The sequence below is a fragment of the Panthera leo genome, chromosome B2, assembly GCF_018350215.1.
Source record: "Panthera leo isolate Ple1 chromosome B2, P.leo_Ple1_pat1.1, whole genome shotgun sequence".
NCBI lineage: Eukaryota > Metazoa > Chordata > Mammalia > Carnivora > Felidae > Panthera > Panthera leo.
In genome coordinates this window covers 129,031,960-129,058,743 of record NC_056683.1, presented here as the reverse complement: position 1 = coordinate 129,058,743, position 26,784 = coordinate 129,031,960, and the positions used below count along the sequence as shown (strand labels likewise).

The following is a 26,784-nucleotide window of genomic DNA, read 5'->3' as shown; positions in this document are numbered from 1 at the left end:
TAACAGGAAATACTGCTCATAAAAGATTTTTTTTGTTATATAAGGCTTGTTGCCAAAGTATTAGCAAAATCACAGCCATAGATCTTTCTACTTTCACATTATTTTAAGCTATATTTTCATTAGCACCCAGCAAAAGTGAAGCAATTATTAAGATTATTTTCTGGCACACCAGCACGCCCACAACAGTTGTGGCCAGGCCTCTTAGCCAGCTGCGCTGGGAGCTAATCCCACCCACCAGCACGCCCACAGCAGCTGCAGCCAAGCTGCTCGGCCAGCTATGCCAAGGGCCAGCCTCGCCCAGCAGTGCACTCACAGCAGTTACGGCCCAGTCACAACGAGAGGGCACAAGCAGCCCACAGAGAGCACACTCCTGGAGCTCCTGGTTCTGGTGACCAGGGCGGATTGCACTATTGGGTCCTATAGGCCTTCTACACAAGACATCTACCTTCCTTCAAGACCAGGAAACATAAGTGACCTACCAAATACATAGAAACAAACACAGAGAATAAGAAAAAAAAGACAGAGAATATATGCCAAACAACAAAAAATAAAAAAACAGACAAAATCTCAAAAACACACACAACTAAACAAAATGGAGATGAGCAATCTCCCTGATAAAAAGTTCAAAGTGATGTTAACAAGGATGCTCACTGGACTTGAGAGAAGAGTGGATGAAGTCCATGATAACTTCAACAAAGACAAAGAAAATGTAAGAACCAATCAGAGAATAGAATAACAAAATGAAAAATGCACTAGAGGGAATCAACATAGATTAGAGGATGCAGAAGAATGGATCAACAATCTGGAAGACATGGTAGTGGAAATCACCCAAACTGAACAGCAAAAATAAAAAATAATTTTTAAAAATGAGGATAGGTTGGGGCACCTGGGTGGTTCAGTCAGTTAAGCATCTGACTCTTGATTTTGGCTCAGGTTATGATCTCACAGTCATGAGATCGAGCCCCATGTCAGGCCCCATGCTGGTTGTGAAGACTATAAGATTCTCTCTCTCCCTTTCTCTCTGCCTCTCTCTCTCTCTTTCTTTCTCTCTCTCTCTCTCTCAAAAGAAAAAAAAAATGAGGATAGGTTAAGGAACTTCTGGGACAACATCAAGCATTTTAACATTCGTATCATGGGGGGCCCAGAAGGAGGAAAGCAAGAAAAAAGGGCAGAAAATTTACTGAAGAAATAAATAATTTTGAATAATTTCTTCAATAATATTGAAGAAACTTCCCTAACCTTGGGATGAAAACTGACATCCAGGTCCAGGAATCACACAGAGTCCCAAATAAGATGAACCCAAAGAAGTCTACTAAGACGAGTAATAATTAAAATGTCAACAATCACAGATAAAGGAAGATTCTTAACAGCAGCAACAGGAAAGCAACTAGTTACATACAAGGGAATCCTCCACATAAGGCTATCTCCTGATTTTTTAGTTTCTGCTAAAACTAAAGTCATTTAGTCATTAAAGTTATTCTGCAGAAACTTTGAAAGCTAAAAAGGGGTGGCATGATCTATATTCAAAGGGCTGAAAGGAAAAAAAACCTATAACCAAGAATACTCTACCTGGCAAGGTTATCATTCAGAATTACAGGACGGATAAAGAGTTTCCCAAACAAAAGTTAGAGTTCATCACCACTAAATTGGCCTTACAAGAAATGTTAAAAGGGCTTAAGTGTAAAATAAAAGGCCATAAGTAAGAAAGTAAGAAAATTATGAAAAAAACAGTTTCACTGGTAAAAGCAAACATATAGTAAAGGTCAATCACTTATAAAGCTAGTATGAAAGTTAAAACACAAAAGTAGTTAAATCAGTTACATCTACAACAACATGCTACTACTAAACAACCAATGGATCAACAAAGAAATCAAAAAGGAAATCAAAACACACCCTGAAACAAATGAATTTGAAAACACAATGTTTCAAAATCTTTGAGAGGCAGCAAAAGCAGCTCTAAGAAGGAAGTTTACAGCAATATAGCTTACCTCAAGAAGAAAAATATCAAATAAGTTATCTAACCTTATACCTAAAGGAACTACAGAAAGAACAAACAAAGCCCAAGTTAATAGAAGGAAATAATAAAAGTCAGAGCAGAAATAAATGAAATTAGGACTAAAAAAGCAATAGAGAAGATCAATGAAAATAAAAGATGATTCTTTGAAGAGATAAACAAAATGAACAAACTTTTAGTCAGACTCATCAAGGAAAAAGGAGAACTCAAATAAAATTAGAAATGAAAGAGGAGAAGGTACAACCAACAATATAAAGATACAAAGAATTATAAGGAACTACTATTGAAAATTATATGCCAACAAACTGGACAACTTAGAAGAAATGGATAAATTTCTAGAAGCATGAAATCTTCCAAGACTGAATCATGAAGATATAGAAAATCTGAACAGACCATTTACCAGTAATGAAATTGAATCAGCAGGGGCGCGTGGGTGGCTCTGTCAGTTGAACATCTGACTTCCACTTAGGTCATGATCTTGCAGTTTGTGAGTTCAAGCCCCGCATCGGGCTCTGTGCTGACAGCTAAGAGCCTGGAGCCTGCTTCAGATTCTGTGTCTCCCTCTCTCTCTGCCTTTCATCTACTTGCTTGCTCTCTGTCTCTCAAAAACAAACATTAAAAAAAAGTTAAAAAAAAAAAAAAAAAAAAGAAATTGAATTAGCAATCCAAAAACCCTGAACAAAAGTCCAGGATCAAATGAATTTGCAGGTGAATTCTACCAAACATTTAAAGAAGAGTTAATATCTACCTTTCTCAAACCATTCCAAAATACTGAGGAGAAAGACATGCTTCCAAATTCCTTCTATGAGGCCAGCAACCTGATACCAAAACCAAAGCTACGACCAAAAAAAAAAAAAAAAAAAAAAAAAAAAAATTATAAGCCAATATCTCTAATCAAATTTAAAGCAAAAATCCTCAACAAAATATTAGCAAACCAAATTCAAATTAATTCACATTAAAATAAGTAAGTCACAGAGAGGAAAAATACAGCATAGGGAATATAGTCAGTTAACACCAATAATTTTGTATGATGACAGATGGTGACTACACTTACCATGGTGAGCACTGAGTAATATACTGAATTGTTGAATCAATATGCTGCACACCTGAAACTAATATAATATTGTATGTTAACTACATCAATAAAAATAACTAAATAAAAATAAAAAATGTTTAGAAGATCATATACCACAATCAAGTGGGATTTATTCCCTGGGATGCAAGGATGGTTCAATATCTGCAAATTAATCAATGTGATACAACATGTTTAAAAAAAATGAAGGAAAAAATCCTTCAAATAATCCTTTCAATAGAGGAAGAAAAAGCATTTGACAAAATTCAACATCCATTTATAATAAAAACTCTCAACAAAATGGGTACAGAGGGAACATACCTCAACATAATAAATGCCATATATGGCAAACAAAGAGCTAGCATCATACTCAATGGTGAAAGGTTGAGAGCTTTTCCCCTTAGATCAGGAACAAGACAAAGATGTCCACTCTCACAAGTTTTGTTCAACATACTACAAGAAGTCCTAGCCACAGAAAACAGACAAGAAAAAGAAATAAGAGACATGTAACTTGGTAAGGAAGAAATAAAACTGTCACTATTTGCAGATGACATACTATATACATAGAAAACCCTAAAGACTGTTAGAACTAGTAAATTAATTCAGTAAAGTTACAAGATACAAAATTCATATGCAGGAATCTGTTGCATTTCTATGCACTTTAAATGAAGTAACAGAAAGAGAAATTAAGAAAACAATCCCACTTACAACTTCATCAAAAAGAATAAAATAAATAGGAATATATTTAACCAAGAAGGTGAAAGACCTGTACTCTGATAACTATAAAATACTGATTAAAGAAACTGAAGACAACACAAATAAATGGAAAGATACACCATGCTCGTGGAATGAAAAATTTAATATTGTTAAAATGTCTATAATATCCAAAGCAATCTACAGATTCAATACAATTCCTAACAAATTATCACTAGCATTTTTCATAAATCTAGCATTTTCACAGATCTAGAATAACAAAATTTTTATGGAACCACCAAAGACCCTGAATAGCCAAAGAAATCTTGAGAAAGAAGAACAAAGCTAGAGATATCACAATCCCAGATTTCAAACTCTATTACAAAGCTCTAATAATCAAAACAGTACAGTCCTGTAACAAAAACAGACACAATGGAACAGAATAGAGAGAAGAAGGCAAGAATATACAGTAGGGAAAAGACAATCTCTTCAACAAATGGTGTTGGGAAAACTGGATGGATACACACAAAAGAATGAGAATAGGCCATTTTTTTTTTTTTTACACCATATACAAAAATAAACTTAAAATGAATTAAAAACCTAAATGTAAGACCTGAAACCATAAAAGTTCTAAAAGAAAACACAGGCAATAAACTCTTGGACATAGGAGTTAGTAATATATTTTTGGATCTGTCTCCTTAGACAAGGGCAACAAAAACAAAAATAAACTGGGACTATATCAAACTAAAAAATTTTGCACAAAGAAAGAAACCATGAACAAGACAAAAAGACAACCTACTGATTAGGAGAAGATATCTGAAAATGATATATCTGATAAGGGGTTAGTATCTAAAATATATAAAGAACTCCCAGAACTCAACACCAAAAAAATCTGATTAAAAAATGAACACAAGACCTGAATAGTCATTTTTCCAAAGAAGACATACAGAAGGCTAACAGGCACATGAAAAGATGCTCAACATCACTAATCAGGGAAATGCAAATCAAAACCAAAATAAAATATTACTTTACACTTGTCAGAAGGGCTAGAATAAAAAAAGACAGGAAAAAACAAGTGTTGGTGAGGATGCAGAGAAAGGTAACCCCCAAGCACTATTGGTGGGAATAGAAACTGATGCAGCCACTGTGTAAAAGAACATGGAGATTCCTCAAAAAATTAAAAATATAAATACCAGGGGCGCCTGGATGGCTCAAGCTAACTCTTGAGTTCGGCTCAGGTCATGATTTTATGGTTGTGAAATCAAGCCCCGCCTTGGGCTCAGCACAGAGCATGGAGCCTACTTGGGATTCTCAGTCTCCACTCTCAAAAAAAATAAATGAACATATATATATATATATATATATATATATATATATATATATATATATATGGAGAGAAATATATATATATATATATATATATATATATATATATATATATATATGGAGAGAAAGAGATAGAGAGGGAAGGAGGGAGGGAGGGGGAGAGGGAAAGAGTGAGAGAGGGAGAGCGAGGGAGGGAGGGAGAGGGAGAGAGAGAGACACCATATAATCCAGTAATTCCATTTCTGGATATTTACCCAAAGAAATGAAAACACTAATTTAACATGGATGGACCTAGAGGGTAATAAAACAGAGAAAGATAAATAGCGTATGATTTCACTTACACATGTAATCTAAAAAACAAATGAACAAACAAAAAACAGAAACAGACTTATAAATACAAAAAACAAAGTGGTGGTTGCCAGCAGGGGATGGAGGTGCGGGGATGAGCAAAATAGGTAAAACGGATTAAGAGGTAAAAACTTCCAGTTACAATATAAGTAAATCACCCTTTCAATAAAGGATGAATCTTAAATAGTAATCCTAAACAAAGGATAAAGAAAAAAGGTCACCTCACCAAAAAAATATGTTTTTTAATTTTATAAAAGGAATCTGTAAGTTTCCTCACATTAGAAAACAAAACAAACACCAGACGCAATACAAAAAGCATTACCGAAAGCATCCTATCCTACTCCTTTTCTGCTTCCTCTGGTAGGAAAGAAAGAAAGAAAGAAAGAAAGAAAGAAAGAAAGAAAGAAAGAAAGAGAGAGAGAGAGAGAGAAAGGAAGGAAGGAAGGAAGGAAGGAAGGAAGGAAGGAAGAAAGAAAGAAAGAAAAAGAAAGGAAGGAAGGAAGGAAGGAAGGAAGGAAGGAAGGAAGGAAGAAAAAAGGCAGATTAAATTAATCAAGGAAAACTAACACAAGAACAGAAAATTAGGACGTGCTCTGTCAATGGGTAAAAGACCAACAACACCCACAACGATCGATCTCAACACTATTATAGTGGCCCAAGTAAAATATACTTTATTTTTCACATAGAGCTCTAAAATTTCATTCATTCAGCAACTGAAATAATCTCCTGTGTTAAGAATAGTCAAGGTAAGCTCTTTTCACACTGGAAAATTATTACAGCCAACATAATCCTTTACTCCACATTCCTGTGCACTTCAGTACCAAATAGTTTCATATTCCCCTCAAAACTTAAAAATAAGTAAGAAGTAAATCAGTCATGGGGATAAAAAGTATAGTGTAGAGAATGTAGTCAATGATATTGTAGTAAATTTGTATGGTGACAGATGTTAATTACACTCAACGTGGTGAGCATTTTGTAATGTATACAAATGTCGAATCACTAATGTGAACTAATTTACATGAAGTAAAATACACCTATTTTAAGCATACCGGCCAGTGAGTTTTAATAAACGTACACATTTGTGTAACCACTTCATTTAAAACACAGAACTGTTCCCCTCATGCCCCTTTTCAGTCAATATTCCCCCAAACCCAGTCTCAATCAATCAAAACTCCATTTTCTATCACTAAAGTTTTGGGTTTTTTTGTTTTGTTTTTGAGAGAGAGACAGCATGAGCACATGAGGGGGGTGAGGGACAGAGCGAGAGAGAGAGAGAGAGAGACTGAATCTTAAGCAGGCTCCATGCTCAGTGTGGAGCCCAACGTGGGGCTTGCTCCCACAACCCTGGGATCATGACCTGAGCTGAAATCAAAAGTGCGACATGCAACCAACTGAGCCACCAGGCACCCTTCCTGCCACTCAAGTTTTATCTGTTGTATAGTTTCACATAAGAGAATACCCATGTTGCTGCTTATATGGTAGCACTTTCTTCTTACTGTGGAGTTGTATTCTGTTTTGTCAATAATTACACAATTTTTGTATCTACTCACTTGCTGATGGACGTTTGTGGAGGGTTTTTCCCCCAGTTTATGCTATATAGAGCTACTATGAACATTAATATATGTCTTTTCTAAGGACATGTTTCCAGTTTTTTGCAAAAATACCTAGGTATAGAATTGCTCTATAAATAAGCGTATGTTTAACTTAAGAAAATACCAGTGCAGGGTAGCTGTCCTATTTTACACTCCCTTCAGCAGTGGGAGACTTCCAGCTGTTCCACATCCTCGCTATCATTTGTATTGTCAGTCCTTAATTTTAGCCATCAAGTGGGTATGTGGTAGTATCTCACCGTAGTTGTAATTCATATTTCCTTGACAGAAATGACGTTAAGTATCTTTTTATGTGCTTATTGGCCATTATTCTGTGATGTATCTGTTCAAATACATCTCTCACCTTTTTTCTTACTGGGTTGTCTTCTTGAATTTCAAGAGTTCTTTATATATTCTTGATATGAGTCCTTTGTCAGTATGTATTATGAGTATTATCTCTCAGCCTGTGGCTTGCCTTTGCACTCTCTTAATGGTGTCTCTCAAGACTAAAATTTTTAATTTTGGTGAAGCCCAATTTATCAATTTCCTTTTTAAAAATCTGTACATTGTATATCCCGCTTAAGAAATCTTGGTTGACTCTTAGATCAAAGATTTTTGTTTTTTCTAGAAATCTTATTGTTGTAGCACTTATAAGGTCAATGTTCCATTGTGAATTAATTTTTGTCAGTTAATTTTCATCAATTAATTTTTGTATAAGGATCATGACTCATTTTCTCCAAATGAATATTTGTGTCAAAAATCAATCGCCCATACATGGATCTACATCCAGATACTCTTTTCTGTTCAATTGATACACCAATATCAAATTACTGAATAACTCTAACATCATAATAAGTCTTGACATCAGGTAGTGTAAGTCCTCCAATTTTTTCCTTTTTTTCCAAACTATCTTGGCTATTCCAGATCCTTCGAATTTCCATATAATTTTAAAGTCAACTGGTGAATTCCTACGTGGCAAAGAAAACTTGCAGGGGTTTTTACTGGAATTACACTGAATCCATAGATCAATTTGGGAAGAACTGACATGGTAACATAATACTGAGTCTTTCAAATCATGAAAATGGTAAATCTCTCCATTTATTTTGGTCTTTTTTAAATTTCTCTGAACAGTGTTTCCTGGTTTTCATTTTTCAAGTCTTACACATATTTTGTTAAACATACCCCTAAGTAGGGGCACCTGGGTGGCTCAGTCGGTTAAGCGTCTGATTTCGGCTCAGGTCATGATCTCATGGTCTGTGAGTTCGAGCCCCACGTCGGGCTCTGTGCTGACAGCTCAGAGCCTGGAGCCTGCTTCAGATTCTGTGTCTCCCTCTCTCTCTGACCCTCCCCCATTCATGCTCTGTCTCTCTCTGTCCCAAAAATAAATAAACATTAAAAAAAATTTTTTTTTTAAAAACCTTTAAAAAAAAAAATACCCCTAAGTACTAATGCTTTTTCGTAATTGTAAACATATTTTTTTTTTTAACATTTATTTATTACTGAAAGAGAGAGAGCATGAGCATGGGAGGGGCAGAGAGAGGAGGAGACACAGAATCTGAAGGAGGCTCCAGGCTCTGAACTGTCAGCACAGAGCCTGACGCAGGGCTCGAACCCGCAAACCCAGGGAGATCATGACCTGAGCCGAAGTCAGATGCTTAACCGACTGAGCCACCCAGGCGCCCCAATTGTAAACATATTTTTAATTTCATTTTTTAATTGTTTATGCCTAGTATATAAAAATATAAATTTATGTATATTGACTTTATATCCTGAAAAGTGTGTTAAATGAACTTTTAACTCCAGTAGCTTTCTTACAGTTTCCTAAGATTTTCTATATTTACTCATTCATGGTTATGTTGTCTATGAAGAAAGACAGTTTTACCTCTTCCTCTCCAATAATTTATTTCCTTATTTCGGTGAGTACTACATCTTTAGTACAGTATTGAACAGAAGTGGTCAGAAAAGACATCCTTGCTTTTTCTCATCTCAGTGGGAAAGTGTTCAGTTTTTCATCAAGTGTAATGTTAACTGCAGATTGTTCAAAAATGTCCTTTTATTGAGGTGTTTCCCTTCTATTTCTACCTTTCTAAGAATTTTCTTATATAAACATGTACAGGGGTTGCATTTTGTCACAGGCTTTTCCTGTATCTAGTGGGATAATCATATGCTTTTACAAATATTTTGTTAATATGGTGAACTACATTTACTATTTTCTTCCCTCTACTTAACTGAGGTGTAATTTGTTCTTGAAACTTTTTAAAGAGGAAACATATAAAGCAATTGGTTTAAACGTTTTTTTTCTTTTCTAGTTATAAGCTTTTTTTAAAGCTATAAACCTCCTCCTTGCACTGTTATAGCTGAATCCCACAAATTGTGATGTTTTCATTACCATTCAGTTCAAAATATTTTCCCATTTCTCTTACGATTTCTTCTTAAATCCATGCATTAAGAAAAGCTGATAATTTCCAAATATTAGGAAATTTTCTAGATATATTTTCATCATAAATTTCAACTTAATTCTGCTGTGTCAAGTAACAATCTGCATGATGTCTCAATCCTTTTACATTTACTGAAACTTACTTTGTGGCCCTACACATGGTCTATCCTGGACAAATGCTCCATGTGTACTTAAAAAGAATTATATTCTGCTGTTGCTACACATCACATTATAGCTTTAGATATCAATTAGGTCAAACTGGTTGATACTGTTGTTCACATTAGAAAATGTCCTACGTCCTTACTGATTTTCCTGTTGCTTATTTTATTAGCTGCTAAGAAAGGAACACTAAAATCTCCAAATATAACTGTGAATCTGTCTAGAGTTTTGTCAGTTTTTGTTTTATGTTCTCTGAACTCTGTTACTAGGTACATAAACATTTAGGACTGATAGGCCTTCTTGATGAATATGTATTTTTAATCATTACTCTTGTTAATAACACTTGACATTTGCTTTGCCTGATATTAATATTAGCATTCAGGTTTTATGATTATTATTTGCATGTATATCTTTCCCCATGCTTTTAACATGCCAGTCTATAGTTGTTTTGACATTGCTGGTGTTTATTTCTCCTTTTATCTTTTTATCCAAGAGGGAAGGCACAGATCGTAAATGTATGTCTACACGAAATGTTTACAAGCTGCACACACCCATGTAATCCAGCCCGGATCAAGACACAGAACATTCTCAGCAATGTTCCTCATGTCCACTCCTGCTCATCCCCACCCCTCCAAGGAAAACCGCTGACTGACTTCCAACCTCAGAGGTCCAAACTTGAAGTTTCTAAAACATCTGAGTTTCTGGTATTTATAAATCAGGAAATCTGCATTTCTGACATCCTTTGAGAAATGAGATATGGCAACCCTGGTGTATGTCCCCTTGAGGCGGCAGCAGCCTGCTAACATAGGAGCAGCTGTCCTGAGAGTGTGGTCTCTGTAGGCCTACCTGGGTCACCTCCTTGTTTGCTCACCTGCCTGGCACATTTATTTACATCTTGCTATTTAAAGTGTGTTTCTTGTGGAAAGTATATAATTGGACCTTGCTTTATTATTCAGTCTGACAATCGGCTTTTTATCTGAAGGGTTTAGGTCATTTATACACAACTATCCATATGGTTGGGTTTAAGTTCACCATCTTGCTATTTGTCTTTATCCCATCTTTTCTTTGTTGTTCCCCCCCCCCTTTTTCCTATCTTCTCTTAGATTGAATTTTCTTCCATTTTATCTCCACTCCACCTATTGTCTTATTACTGATATGTCAATATTTTTGTGTGTTTACTCTAGGGTTTATAATAGACATCTTTAAGATATAATATTCTACCTTCAAACAATACTACACCTATTCATGTATAATGGGTACTAAACTTATTCATGTACAATACACAGAAAACTTTCAACAATGTATGTCCATTTTCCTTACTTAACCTTATTGTATTGTTTTCATACATTTCACTACTTCCACATGCATAATCCTCACAATATGTTATTATTTATGTTTTAAGTAGCCAGTTATAACTCTCAGATAACATTTACTCAATGGAAAACAAGACAAGGATATCTGCTTTCACCACTGCTGTACAATATAGTATTGGAAGTTCTAACCAGAGGATTTAGACATGAAAAAGAAATAAAAGAGACAAACTGGAGAGGAAGAAGTAAAATTACATCAGTTCACAAATGACATAATTTTATATGTAGAAAACCCTGAAAATTCCACACCAAAAAAACAAACAAACAAAAAAACTGTTAGAGCTAACAAAATTCAACTGAGTTGTAGGATACAAAATTAATACCCTCAAATCAGTCGTACTTCTATATACTAGCAATGAACAATCTGAAAATAAACTTAACAATTCCATTTACAATAGCATCAAAAATAATAAAATAGGAATAAATCAAACCAAAGGGGTAAAAGACTTGTACGTTCTTATACCTAGTCAATGAAATGTTGATGATAGAAATTAAAAAGAAAATAAATAAATGAAAAGACATTGCATGTTCATGGACTGTAAAACAATTTTGTTAAGATGATAACACTACTCAAAGCAAGGTACAGATTTAATGCAATCCCTATAAAAATCTCAGTGGCATTTTCAGAAACAACAAAAAAGAATCCATCCTAAAAATTCATATACAATCTCAGAGGTCCCCAAATAACCAAAACAATCTTGGAGGACTTTCAACACTTACTACAAATTTACTAGAGTAATCAAAACAGGGTGTTACTGGCATAAAGACAGACATATAGAAAAACAGACTAGAGTAGCTCAGAAATAAACCTTCACATATATGGTCAAATGACTTTTTATAAGGGTGCCAAGATCACTCAATAGGGAAAGGATAGTCTTTTCAACAAACAGTGCTGAGAAAACTAGATACCCACATGTAAAACTAGATATGCAACTTCCAATGAAGCTGGGATCTTACCTTATGCCACATACAGAATTAACTCCACCTGGCTCAAATACAAAACTGTAAAAGCTGAAAATATAAAACTCTTAGAAGAAAGCACATGGGGAAGGCTTCATGACATGGATTTTGCAATGATTTTTTGGATCTGACAATCAAAAGCTAGGAAACAAAAGAAAAAAAAAAACTGCACTCTTATCAAAATTAAAAAAATTTTGTGTATCAAAGGATACCATCAAGAAAGTGTAAAGACAAAAAAAAAGTGAAAAGAAAGTCTACAGAATGGGAGAAAATACTTGAAAATCTTATATCTGATAGGGATTAATATTAATCTAATAGAGTCTCTAGCCCTAATTTCCAATTTACAGAAAAACAGAGGATAGAGGAACAAGTTAAACATTAGCCTGAGTAAAAAAAACCAGACAAATCTAGAACAAGAGATAGCCTAAAAGATGTCCTAAAAGATATCCTAAAAGCCTACTGGCTTAGTAAGGGTATTGTGCAAGATTAAAGAAAAGAGACAACAACAAAAAATGCATGATTCTTGGATTGTGATTAGGGAGCAAGGAGTGAGCTTTAAAAGACATTCTTAAGATAACTGGGAAAATATGAGTCCCTATATTATGCAAGAAAATGCACGCATACTTCAGAAACGCATACTGATACAGTTAAGAGTAAAGTGTTATGATGTCTGAAACTTAGTGTTAAATAGTTCTGTCCCCCCAAAAATAAGACAGAAAATATGAAATGTAAACAACTGTCAAATTTCAATGGAAGGTATGGTGTATGAGTGATCACTGTACTATATCTTCCTCTTTTCTGTAAATTTGAAAATTTTCAAAATGAAAATTTTAGGGTAAAAAGCCTTTAGGCCACTAAATTGCACAACTTAAAATGGTTAAGACAGTGAATTTCATATTATGGGATTTTTATCTCACAACAAAACCCTATCCCCCTGCCCTCCCCACCAAAAACAAACAAACAAGCAAACAAACCCAGAGCTTGGGTATCTGACACTGTATTGGAGAAGTATTCTGCACAGCCCCATTCTCATAGACCATGATGTGAACGGTGTCCCCTGGACTTATGTAGTGGTCTTATGTTGAAATAGAGTTAGAAAGAAACACAGAATATTTATACGGAATTAAAATAAAATTAGGATAAGGTATATTGTATGATAAAATTACTTTTATAATTCGTTATTATTAATTTTAGAATGCAGAGGAGGAAGCAAGGCGTGATGATCTGGCCCCAAATCAAGCACAATTGGTTAAGAATAAAATGCCCAAAGCAAACCAAACTGGCCCCACACCTGGGTTGATGGATGGAGGAGGTGGAGGTGGGAGAGGTCGGCCTTCTTTAACGGCTAGTGTAGACTGCTTGGCTGAACGGATTGCATTAATGAAATCTTCATGTTGTTGTCTCCAGTTAGATCTCCTCACAGGTTGATGCTATAAAAAAGAAAACCAATATATACTAACCTCGACTGTACATCTGTCCCTTGCAACTTTATTTTAAGCTGGGATTTAAATTTACAGGACATAGGACGGTGAAATTTGGAGGGAAAAGAAAATTTGTGTTCAAGAGTACAAAAAGAGATTTGGAAAAATACAGTAATAAAATTTGCAAGTCACAACAGTGTGGGAAAACACAAAATAACAATCAGAAAAACAAACGACAACACTTTACAGAAAGACTTAACTGTAAGATGAAAAGGGACTTTCTTCCAAGTTAATTGCGAGATTTAATGCTACACTAATGAAAACATAAACGAGATTCTTTTTTGCCACATCTGGAAAGTATCTGAAATACATTTCGAAATCTAAGTGAGCATGATTAAAAAGAAAACAGTAAAGGTGGATTATACTTACATGACATTACACTGCACTATCAAGCAAAAATGAAACCAGAGAGCCAAAAAGGGGCTTTAATGTACTTAAGGATGTAATCAAGAAGAACAAGCACGATACTGATAGTACCTTGGACTGAGGAGCTGTTCTCACAATGAGAATGTCAGTGCCCTGTAATCTTTGTTTCAGGGAATTGAAAGGTTTACGCTTTTTGTTGAAGAGTTTCCTACATATTGGTCCATGTCTTTCCTAGAAAAGAAACAGTGGGGATTAAAATTTTTAACATGTATAGTCACAAGGTTTGTACTCAGGCAGCCCCCACTAGAATGACGGGGTTCACCTTCGGAGCCAAGTTCATTCTCTAACTCTCAAATCACAGTAGAGCAAATCCATCTGGCTCTCTCCACCCATGTTACACATCGCTAGATATTGCGTGAGGGCAAGGTCAAGAAAAGGCCTCCGCAGCTACAGAGACTTCTTTCGAATTTGGTTTTATACACTGAACTCTACCACTTGGGCTGCGTGAATGATTCCAGGCATTAAATAATGTTGAGAAGGCAAACATTCTAGTTTAAATCGAAATAAATATTTTTGATATCGAGCTAGGTACTCACTGAAGCCAAGGAGATTTTCCTGTCTCCTGTTTCCTGCCTCCACGGTTTCCAAATTCCACGAGCAAGGCATCCAGTAACATAACAGGGAATCTGAGTCCCAGCAATCCTAACATTCCATTTTACCGTTCTTTTGAGATAGCCCTTTGCATACAGCAGGGGGAAACTTAGCTCCTACCGATGGAACCTTCTCAAGAAAACTCTTCTTACCACTCAGCAATTTCAAAATTGAATTCAACGGGGCCACTTTTCTACATAGAGCACGTTAAACTACTTAACTTCCTCAAGGAGTGGAGAGGTTTCAAAGAAATATTTGAGAACATCTGCAAAAGACAACTGGGACAACCATACAAATAAGTGAAGAATACACCAATTCCATTTACATTATGAAGATATTTTCCTTTAATTTATCCAAACATTTCACATCCATGAAGTCATCTATTTCAGAGCAAATCTAAACTTTTAATATTAAGTTTTAAAATGTTACAATATTTAACATTTAACAGATAATCGTCAGGGAAAACATTCTTTACTCCAGCCAAGTAATCCTTTAAGTAGTCAACATTTCTAGTACATAAAAAATGGAACCAACAAACAGAGCTTTGCCTGTGTACCACCCTTACAAGATCTGCTAGGGCATCATTGCTATAGAATTATACCAACAACTTTCCACTAAATGGCCTCTTCCTTGGTGGATATGGAACTCATAATGGTTAACACACAGTTCCTTTGTCCAGACCCAACAAAATACGGACTCTATAAAAAAAATCCCTATACTTGGTTACAAACAAGCCATACCATTTTATTTTTTTAAGTTTTATTTAAGTAATCTCTACACCCCATGTAGGGCTCAAACTCATGACCCCAAGATCAAGAGTCACATGCTCTACTGACTGAGCCAGCCAGGTGCCCTCCATTTTATTATTATCTTTTTTAAGTTTATTTATTCTGAGAGAGATAGAGAGGAAGAGAGACTCCAAACCAGGCTCCGCACTGCGGAGCCTGGATGTGGGGGCTTGAAGCCACAAACCATGAGATCATGACCTGAGCTGAAATCAAGAGTCAGACACTCAACTGACTAAGGCATCCAGGCGTCCCCTCCATTTTAAATTAAAGGAGAGAAAGGTATCACATCATTCGATCAAATGCTCTTTGTAGCCTGGAGATAGGCCTAGAAAGTAAAAACCAAGAAGACGCAAGACACACTTGACATTCAGTGATTCCATTTCAAATGGAATGGTACCTCCTAGTTCTGCAACTCATCCTTATGGGGTGCAAGCCTGGCTTGGCAAAAAGCAGCACACCGGTGGATTCCTGGGCCACAACAGGCCCTGTGAACTCCTGTTTCTAAATTCAGGAAGCGCTAACTATAGTTAATCAGAACAGGTATTTCATTTTTTAAATTCCCCAGAGAAACAAAACTTACAACCTTATTATATAGTCTTTTGCCCCAAATGTAGTCAGGTATATGGTCCAAAACCTTTAAGTCTGCTTATGTCTCCTTGACCTAAAATGTTCAATCTCATAATTGTATTATCACCTTAAGTTGTTTTCTTTTTTTTTTTTTTAATCATTTGTCTTGGGCATCTCTTTAGAATACCGAAGTCTAATACCTGTTTGATTCCCCAATTTTTAAATAAATTAAGCTTTTATTCCACTTTATAGGCATCAATCAGGGGACTCGACATGCAGTTAGCTTGAATCTGATTAACAATTAAATCTTGGAACAGGCCTTACATCCATTTTGTTCAAATTACATAAAACCCCTGAAAATTGAAAGGTTCTGTCTTCATACGTGGCAAAGCAGGAAACAGAGGGAGGTTAAAGGACTTGTCAGAATTAGTGACAAATTTGAGGCTAAAAGCCAAGTTTCCAGATGCTCCAAATTCAATGTTCATTCCTCTTGACTAGCTAATTTCCCTGGTGCTTTGGCCTTAAAATTTGAATTTTTGATGCTTATAGAAAAGGCAAAAGAGCCAAAAGCTCTCAAGAGACAATGAGCTGTGCCAAAACACTTTCATCTGGCATCCTTTTTCTAAGAGTACCATGTTTAATTACACTCCCTTCTGAATGGGGTGGCACCTATCCGCCTCAGTGTCCTCCGGGCCTGCCAGCCATAGGTTATCCTATCCTCTTCCCTCGCTTTCTCTCCACATCTGTCTTTAATCTTTGCCGCTACAGCCTCCTCACCGACTTGACAGTTCATTTAACTCCAACGAAACACATCTACAAAATGTCTTTATGTTTACCAGAACATCTGCTGCAAAGCGTCTTGCACAGACTTCACAGGGAAGTAACTCCTGATTGCCATCTGTATAAGATCCAAAAGCACATTATGTTAGTTTCGTGGAACTGCCTGCCCAAGAAGAAATGATTAACTGGAGGGGACCTCAATAGCTTGATCTCCTCACTCTTTTCCCTCCCCACCAACTTCTCTTAGGAAGATATTTCATGAACTCACCCATTTTCCTCTTCTAACAGAGACTTCTCACTTCACTAAACAGGTAAATTCCATATCCTTCAGGCAACCAGAGTACATTTAATATACTCCTAAACTAAGCACCTGATAGCTTTTGTTTAGACAGAAGTACAAAGTTAATACTTTAGTATAAAGTCATAAATTAACTGGCGCACCTGGGTGGCTCAGCTAGTTGAACGTCTGACTGTGGATTTTGGCTCAGGTCAATGATCTCACGGGTTTGTGGGATTAAGCCCTGCACTGGGTTCCACGCTGACAGCACAGAGCCTGCTTGGGATCCTCTCCCTCTCTCCTCTCTGCCCATCCCCTCACTTGTGCGCACGGTCTCTCTCAAAATAAATAAATATTTTTAAAAAGTGATCAGTTATCTAACAGTTAACATCTTTGAGATTCCTACTAGAGTGCAATGTCTGTGTGTGTGCTAAATGAAGGCATGGCAATTTATCATAGGTCATATGTAAAGGATCACCTAATAATCAAATTTAAGGTAAACTTTCCTGAGAATGGCTTTCTCTCTCTCAAAGAGTTTTGCAGGAAAAACTCCTACCTGAGAGAGAGTATAAAATACTGATGAAAAGGACCGAGTAGAAAGAACTGAGGAGTTCCATCTAAATCAAGAAAGATGGGATCATTACAGTGGAGAAGCATGTGAGGATAAGCATCATCCTAGGGGTGGTGTTGGTGTCAGGCCTCTTACTGAGGTCAGTGAAGAACACTCACTGCTGGCATTTTACATACAGTTGTGAATGAGTGAAGGACTATAATCACAATACGCTCACTACTTGCTATTGTTATTGATATTCAACTATAGTGTTTTAAAAGTTAAATGAAGAATAAAGTCAAATACATTAAAAAAAAAAAAAGGCACAAGATTGCACCCACATATGTCCCATGTCTCAAAGTACCTGACCCACAGTAAGGTGCTTAGTAAATACTTGTTGAATGTATGGGCCAAACAAGAATTGAGTTTCTACCACAAGACCAGTCATTCAATAAATATCTGCTACATGCAACTCTGTAGAAATATTGAGAGAAACCATACATACGTCCGGCACAGAAAAGAATGTGGGCATCAATTACATTAAAGTTAGATAAGTGTCAAAAGAAAAGGAAAACATGGAATTCTGAGAAGATTTTGCTTCCTATTAGTTAAAGTTCACCTGGAGTTGAATACATAAAGATTAGAAAAGCTGATCATGGGGGTGCCTGGGTGGCTCAGTCGGTTGAGCGTCCGACTTCGGCTCAGGTCATGATCTCGCCGTTCCCGAGTTCGAGCCCCGCATTGGGCTCTATGCTGACATCTCAGAGCCTGGAGCCTGTTTCAGGCTCTGTGTCTCCCTTGCTCTCTACCTCTCCCCTGCTCATGCTCTCTCTCTCTCTCTCTCTAAAATAAACATTAAAAAAAAAAAATTAAAAAAAAAAAAAAAAGAAAAGCTGATCATGGAGAGGACTTTATATTAGATTAACAATCTGGGCTTTATCCTACAAACAAGGGGAACAATCGCTGACATGAATAAGAATCTGAACAGAGCTGTGGAAGGTTCACGTGACAAAGGTGAGGAGGGCTGAATGGACTGTGGTAGGGAGGCAAGATGGATTTCAGTTAAAAAGCCAAAGGTGTAGGCTGGAACTGGAAAGAAAAGAGGAAATGGGAGACACCAGGCTCAAAGAACTGACAACATGACTAGATGTGGAGGGAGTGGGGAAGTGGCAAAGAGACAACAGTGCTGAAGGGCACAGAACATGGTCGGGCTGTGGACAGAAACAGAATTTGAAAAGAGGGGCCATCTTAGTAAGAAAAATGACCTCAGCTTTGGAAATACTGAGTTTGAGAGAGTCATCCAGCCAGCAGGATGGAAATGAGGGAGGTCAGGGCTAGAGACACAGATGTAGGCTTTGTTTGGAGAGTGATGTAAAGGCATGATATTGCCAGGGAAGAGGTCATGGAAAGAGAAGTACAGGGATGATCCCTAGGGAACTCCGTATTTAAGGGCCAAGAAGATGAGGATGATAAGCCAGAAGGAGAAACAGGAGAGAACAGGGTCATGGAAACCAAGAAAAGGTTTGAAAAAGGAAGGACTGATTAACAGGAATCAGATGGTAGCTCGTTACAGACATTGTTGATTTAAATGATTTCTTCTCACATCTGCCAGATGGTATTGTATTTGCAACACAGGTCATCCATTACAGCATACAGAAATATTACTCTTCCTCTCTGTTCTTTTGGCCTTCTAACTCTGTAAAACTGGGTCTTAAAATTGTGGTTTTTTTTTTTTTTTTCAGCAAGAATATTCCACCCTTCCACACACTTACTAGTGAATAAAAGGTAGTCATCTTAATTATAAAACTGCTTTTTCTAAACTGCTAATGAAGGATGATTTTTATGATTATTACTGTGACGTTTGTGTAGTGTTTTCCTGTTTCCCAAACGCTTTTCCTATGTAATCTCCTTTACTTCTCACAGCAGCCCTGCAAGACAGAGTTGGTACTACCTTTCTTTCTTTTTTTTTTTTTTTTTTTTTTTTTTAACAGATAAGAAAACAGAGATTGAAAGTTGGGGGACTTCTCAAGACCACAGGTAGTAAGCAATAACACTGAGACTCAACACTTGAATCTCTGTCTCTACAAGTATTAAGACTATGTATCCAACCATTACCATAAATGCAGATATGTCAGTACTAACCTGCAAAACGCATGGAAGTCCCTGAAGGATAAATAGCCTCTGATTTAAATCCATGAGTTTTAATTAGTTCAATGAGTTTAAAATAATGAGATACAATATTCAACAGAACACCTGGAATACTGCATTCTGAAGCTTGACTATAAGGAAGGGAACACGTGCCTAAGTCACTTAAACCAAACATGGAGATCAATGAGGTCTATAGTACTTGTTCCAGAATGCTGAATCACATAGAATATAGGATCACTAGAACCTTAAAATAATTATTTAAGACAACCAAAAGGCCTTGCAACAGGTGAATGGTTATACTGTTAACATCCAAACCCTGGAATACTGTTCAGCAACAGAACACTATTGATATATGCAACACCTAGATGGATCTCAATGCTGAGAAAAGCCGATCTCAAAAGGTCACATACTGTATGATTTCATTTGTGTAACAATCTCAAAATGACAAAATTATAGAGATGGAAAATAGTGATTGCCAACAAGGAAGGCACGGAGGTGGTTGCGACTATACAGGATACAATGAGGGAGACCTTTGGGTAATGCAATAGTTCTGTAGCTATAATGTGGTTGTGGTTATTATACATGTAACAAAATGGTCTGGAACTATAAATGCACATTGTACCAATGCATGTTTCCTGGTTTTGATATTGTACTATAGTTAGTTAAACTGGACCTTAAACTGGGGAAACTGGGTAAAAGGTGAATGGGATCTCTACTATTTTGCAATTCTTGTGCACTAATTTTATCAAAATAAAAAGTTTAAAAAAACATCTAGGGGTCAGCAAATTGTGGCCAGTAGGCCAAATCTGGCACTGTATGTTTTTGTATATAAAGCTTTATTAGTAAAGAATCACACCCATTTGTTTATATAATATCTATTGCTGCTTTCACACTACAACAGTAGAGTAGTTCTTAACAGAGACTGTATGGCCTACAAAGTCAAAAATTATACTAAAAAATAGGTTGCCAATCAGTGAATGAGAATATAGTGATTAAAAGCGATCTGTGGGAGAATAACATGGAAAATGTTAATGATACATTTTTATTCATATATTTACAAATAAAGACTGGAAATAGATCATTACATGTATAGATATACATAAACACACATATATATGTGACACACACACCTAAGTGATAATAAAGGTACACGTTTAGTTTCCTGCATTTTCAATTTTTCTACAAAGAATACTCATTATTGTTTTAAAAATTAAAACACTGACATTTTTAAAAAGAACCCTTTGATAGGAAATATTCTAAAACAGTAAGTACCAACTTAGCTATTTGTCTTTACCCTAAGAGGAGTATTACTTAGTAGACTATTAAAGTGGCCACTGTTTTTATACATTGGCTATTATTTTTATACATTGGTTTAAAATCTTAAGACAATTTTTTAAATAAGGAAAATAAAGTGATCTGGAAGCCATCAACAGTTTTGTTTAGCATGTTAACAATAAAAAATAAGCATCACAAAGATCTCGGTTCAAAATTTTTATGAGAAGCCTGGAGAGGATTATGGCTGTAATGAAATTGGAAAAAATTTTACTTCTGACTAGACCTACTATTTCTGAGCTGGAAGTTAAGAATGCTCTGTACAGACACCTACCAATCCACACGTCCTTACAAAGGCATGGTAGAAAAAAGAAAAGGAAGACGTTTTCTTATTCAGTTGTCAGTGAATCAAAAAACTCTTACGTTGTCCTTTGCAGTCCAGAACATACAACTACTACCAATATCAACATCTTCCATGGCCCTATGGTGAAGGGGGTAACAACTTATTAACTTATCTCAGGAACATGAGTTAGGAAAGAAAAAAAAGGAATTAAGACAGGATGGCAGAGAGAACACCCAAATCAGTTTTTGCTTTCCCCCCCAAGTCCCCAAAAAACTGCAGTAAAGGAAAAGAGACAAAGAGAGCCACAGGTCATGGAGGAAGGAAGACAATAAAAAAATTGGACTCTGGAAAACTGATAGACATAAGTGACCCAGAAGACTTAAAACTACATCAACATCCACTTCCCAACCAACACTGCAGAACCCTTCAAAGTTGTAGGAATCGCCAGAGCAGCAAGTATCTCTGGAATTAGGACGAGATAAATGAGGTAGAGCCTGCTAAAATATGGAGGGCCAAGATGAAAGAGTTCTGAAAAGAAGTGGATTCCTAGACGCCCCCCCCCCATACCTTCTGGGTGACTGCCCTCTCCAACTGTAGCCTATCTACTCTCCCAAAAGGATTGAAAGAGGAGGTCTGCCTACCCATGTCTTCAGCAGCGCCTCATGCTGCCTGATTATTTATTTGTGGTAGTTACATTCTATAAAGTCTCTGTGAGCACTGAATGGGCAAATACAGACTTACTACTTCTAGGGGAAATACAGTGTCAAGGTCCTGTGAGCCTCTGGTCACCCTATTTTTATCAACCTATCAACCTATTTAAAGACATCTTGTATAAATATATATTGTTGATTCAGTAACCATGAACACTCATAGCCAGCAATGCTATAACTCATGCCTGGATGAAGCTTATCTAACAGACATAGTTTCTCCATAAGGCACATCACAGACTTCCTGTACTCTGAAACACTAGAGTACATTTCAACACTGTGTTTGGGGGTCATTTTGTACAGCAAAATCACCAAGAAAAATTGCAAAAATATGAAAAATGTGGCACAGACTGTGAAAAGGACACTTGTTTACAGGATGAGAGCTGAAACAAGAAGGCAGGGCATCACTTTGTTCTAATTTTGCTGAGAACATGCATGTCGGGTGACTCACCTTTTTTTCTTTTAAATATTTGTATTTGAGAGAGCACTGGCAGAGGAGGGGCAGAGAGAGAAAGAGAGAAAGAGAGAGAAAGAGAGAGGGTGGGTGGGTGACAGAGGATCCGAAGCAGGCTCTGCATGGACAGCAGAGAGCCAGAAGCAGGGCTTGAACCCACAACCCACAAGACCATGACCTGAGCAAAAGGTGGGCACTTAACCTTAGACTGAGCCACCCAGGTGCCCTGTGACTCAACTTTTTAACTGCTATGTGCAGGTCTGCAAATGACCATGAAAGCACCACAATATTGTTTTTAGGTTTTCAAATTTTAGCAAGTAGGCAAATTTGCAAATAGAGACTCAATTAATCAAGGTTGATGACATATGTGTGCATATATGGTGATTAACGTAGTGATTACTTTCATGAATAGTGATGCTGAAAGCAGAGAATACTCCAAATCCCCGTCCTCTACTTGGCTCACAGAACTCTGCCTACCAGACTTACTCTCAAGGCAGAATGAAAACTTCCCTGAGAATATAACCATTCCATGACAAAATACTTAAAGATACCAACACTGGAAAGATACCCAAAGAGCTCACTCAGACTACAATAAAGCTCAAAATTATCAAATGTCACTTATCCATTCAGAATTTCCAGTGTCTCTTTCTCTAGTCTTAATGAGCCAACAGACAGGAATTTCCAAAGATCTGAAGAAAAACTCTAGCATGTAAGCCCAAAACAAATAAAAAAGCAATTTAAATAAAAACTAAAACTCTTAGAAATTAAAAGTCTTCTAGGAAAAATGAAAAACTCAACAAAGTTTGGAAGATACACTTAGGGAAATCTTTCAGAAAGTAGAGTAAAACGGCACAGAGATGGGAGAGAAACATAAGCAATTTGAATACCTCTGGTCCAGCAGGTCCTACTCCAAATAACAATTCAAGAGAAAAAAAGGAGAAAACACAGGGAAGAAAATAAAAAACTTGAACGATTTCCAGAAGTGAAAGGACATGAGCCTCCATTGAAAAGACACCACACAATAGATGAAAATAGATCTGTAACATCGTGAAACTTCAGAATGTTAGAGACAGAATTCTACGGAGATGAAAAAAAATAACAACATACAAAATATTAGGAATCAGAATGGCTTCAGATTCCCATATAGATTTATAAAATGGGGGGAAAAATCCTCTAAACCTCAGAGGGAAAATAATCTACAACCTATAATTTCATACCCAGCCGAGCTATTTATCAAATATGAGAGTTGAGTGTATTTTTCAACATGCAGGGTTTCAAGAAGTTGACTTCCCACATACCCTCTCTCAAGAATTACTGGAGGATGTGCTCCACAACGTGAGTAAAACATACAGCAGATAGGCAATTCAACACAAGAGGGAAAGTAACTCCCAAGATAACAGCTGGAAGAACTAGAAGGCAACCAGTCCATATCTGAAGGTGTGTAATGAAAAATTGCCAGGTTGAAGGCTGCTGTGAGCAAGATATTCATTGCCTTTTAATGGGAGGACAGTATGTCCTAGTGTATCTGGCTCCCATTCTGTTCTATACTTGGCTTATTTGACAATGTCCCATTGGAGTGCTTGTTCTTCCCTTCCCATTCTGACATCTACATGAGCTGAGGACACCCATTTCACTCCACAGGAAGGTTCTGCATTGATCTTCAGATCATGGTGACCTTAGAAGCAGAAAATATAAAATGAGCATTCAGCCACTAAGCATATTTATGCAGGAGATCCAAGATGTTTCAACTGAGGGGACTTGTGTTCCCTAGGATTCACTCATCATCTGGCTCAATGACATCTCCACCTGGGGCTCTTGTAAATTCTAGACGGGGAACTCAGGCTCAGAGACCATTCAGCTCAAGCATGCCTTCATCAACTAGTAGTAAATACTGCCCTCATAAAGCCAGATTAGTGTTTCAAAACTACACTACACAAGATATTGTATTTAGGAATACCATACAGGTGATGATTAATATAATCTAGACAGTACTTAAGAGTTCCTGAGGGGAAAGAGGGGAATGAAATTGAGGATGGAACCACAGGTAGGTATGTTCTATTTCTTAAAAAAAAGAAAAAAAAAGAAAAGAAAAAGAAAGTTAAGGCCATTAGAATTTTTACCTTATCCTGATTCTTCATTGTAACAACCAAGGTGGATAAAACATACTAATCAATGCGCAAGAAAAAGCGACATAAATGTACTGATAATAGTAAAGTTACAAGATGGCTGGAGCTGTCTGTCCTTTACCTGAGATGATTTGATGACATCACAATGGAGGTATGGATACAATGGGCCACACAACAATATACACAAGTGGTAATAGCTCTTGATACTTAAACTTGTAAAACAACAGTTTTGAAGTACCTGAAAGTGACTTTGTAACAAGTAAAAAGTAAGCTCATACAAAACAGGGGGTTCCAGTACAGCAGGCAAATTCTTCATGACTTTGCCCTCTACCTGGGATGCCTCAGGCCTTTTTTCTCCTAGCTAACCTGAAGGCTTAGGTCCTAGAGTTCCTTCCAAGTTTAAGCAGTGGTGACATGTCTTCCCTATCCATTCATTTATATACTCCTTAGTGAACATTTATCAAATGCCACAAGTTGTTTTAGACCATGCAGATAAAACAGCAAAAATTCCCTGCCATAGTGAGAGAATGAAAAACAAGATGCCAACACATGCTCTGGAGACCATAAAGCAGGGAAGGAGCGTAAAAAATGCGGGGGAGGGATGTTGCTATTTTTAAATACGGTCAGGTGAAAGCTTATAGTTGGAGGTGACAACTGAAAACCAACCTTAAGTAAGCTTTATTTGAGGTAAGCACTTCAAGGGGAACAGCAAGTACCAAGATCCCCATTTCAAGTGGTACTTATGAGTGACTTCGTGTGGTCAGATTCTGCTGCACACACCCTGCCTCCACAGATAATGCGGTCTCTGAAGGCAAAAGCCCCCTTATCGCTCTGGACTTCCAACATTCACAAGGACCTTCTGTTAAGTTCCCAACCATTGTTTATAAATAACTCAAATCATAAATACTCCAAAATTTTACAAAATAACCCACAATATGTAAATTTTGCTCTCTAGAATAGAAAGATGATCTTTAAATTTGGAGGATAACCAGCCTAAGTCACAATAATACATCAGCAAGATTCATGGCTTGTAGTCACCTTTCCTTGACTGCAAAATATAACATGTGCTGACTTAAATGTGTTGAATCAAGTGAAGTGATATGAGAAGCTCCTAAGGTGGGGCACCTGGGTGGCTCAGTGGGTTAAGTATCTGACTCTTGGTTTCGACTCAGGTCATGATCTCACAGTTGAGTTCAAGCCCCGCATTAGGCTCTTCACTGGCAGCGGAGAGTCTGCTGGGATGGATTCTCTGTCTCCCTCTCTCTCTGCCCCTCCCCTGCTCTTGTTCTCTATCCCTCTCAAACTTAAAAAAAATACACACACACACACACACACACACACATATAGTAAAAAAAGAGGCTCCTTAGGAATCTGAATAATATCAAGTCAAAATAATATTCCAAGTCTAAGATTCTTGATGGTTTGCTGGTTTTAATACCTTCAACTGAGATAGCTACCAAAATAAATGGTCAATCTTGTCAGGATTTAATACATTCACAGAGTTATTAACATAAACCATCACTTGACCTTGTGCTTCTGCAGACTGACATTTAAACATACACTCCCCAGTCAGAGTCTATTTCTATAAAGACAAGCTCTTCTGCTGAGTGTCTATCAGTGCAGGTTGAGTACCTAATGCGACTGTTTTTCACAGCTCTTAAAAATCCTTGAGTACCCAGATTTACAATTTAAAACAAACAGAACAAAATAACACCCACCAAGTTTGGAAACGTTGTAACCAAATGAATTATAGAAAAGCCTTTCTAATAATTTAGTTACCAAATGCAGCTCACCGGCTAAAAATGCTTCTGTCTCAGCCATTCTGTTCCCAACTCAGACCAACAGTGTCCACGGATTTTTTTTGTTTTTTCCAGAACAGTCCAGATAACACATTAGTCATGGACACAGGAACAAGAGTCACTAACAACTCATCTGTTGCAAGGAAGTCACAGTTTACCAAATAATTAACAATTGTGATGGTGTCATTGCTTGAGCCTTGAAGAGGTTTTACAGGGGAAAAAAAACAAAAAAAAACAAAACAAAAACCTAACCAAAAAAATAAGGAAAGTTTCCAACTATGTCTTTTAATCAAATGTGAATGATTCCAAGCATTAAATAATGTTTGAAAGACAAACTTTCTAGTTTAAACTGAAGTAAATATTTCTGATTTTGAGCCAGGTACTTACTGAAGCCAAGGAAGTTTTCTTGATTATTTCTTCTTCTGCTTCCTGTCTTCACTGTTCCTAAATTCCAAAAGTCAGTCATCCAGTAATTGAGTCCCAACAACCTTAATATTCAGTTTTACC

The 26,784-nt window shown here is 36.8% G+C and overlaps 1 protein-coding gene across 3 annotated transcripts in view; it reads right to left on the bottom strand.

Moving 5' to 3' along the window:
* ZC2HC1B (zinc finger C2HC-type containing 1B) overlaps window positions 1-26,769 on the bottom strand; it is a 41,948-nt gene extending 15,179 nt beyond the window's left edge. For 2 of the 3 annotated variants that reach the window (XM_042939991.1, XM_042939993.1), the window contains exons 1-4: window positions 26,272-26,769; window positions 16,658-16,719; window positions 13,927-14,046; window positions 13,260-13,398 (exon numbers count right to left, since the gene is read on the bottom strand). In XM_042939991.1, coding sequence (XP_042795925.1) covers window positions 13,260-13,398; window positions 13,927-14,046; window positions 16,658-16,719; window positions 26,272-26,299 — 349 coding nt within the window. In that variant the 5' untranslated portion in view covers window positions 26,300-26,769. Of the gene's footprint in view, window positions 1-13,259; window positions 13,399-13,926; window positions 14,047-16,657; window positions 16,720-24,472; window positions 24,692-26,271 lie in introns of those variants that run through there. The other variant, XM_042939992.1, reaches the window with a different exon arrangement.
* Window positions 26,770-26,784: the final 15 nt, after the last annotated feature.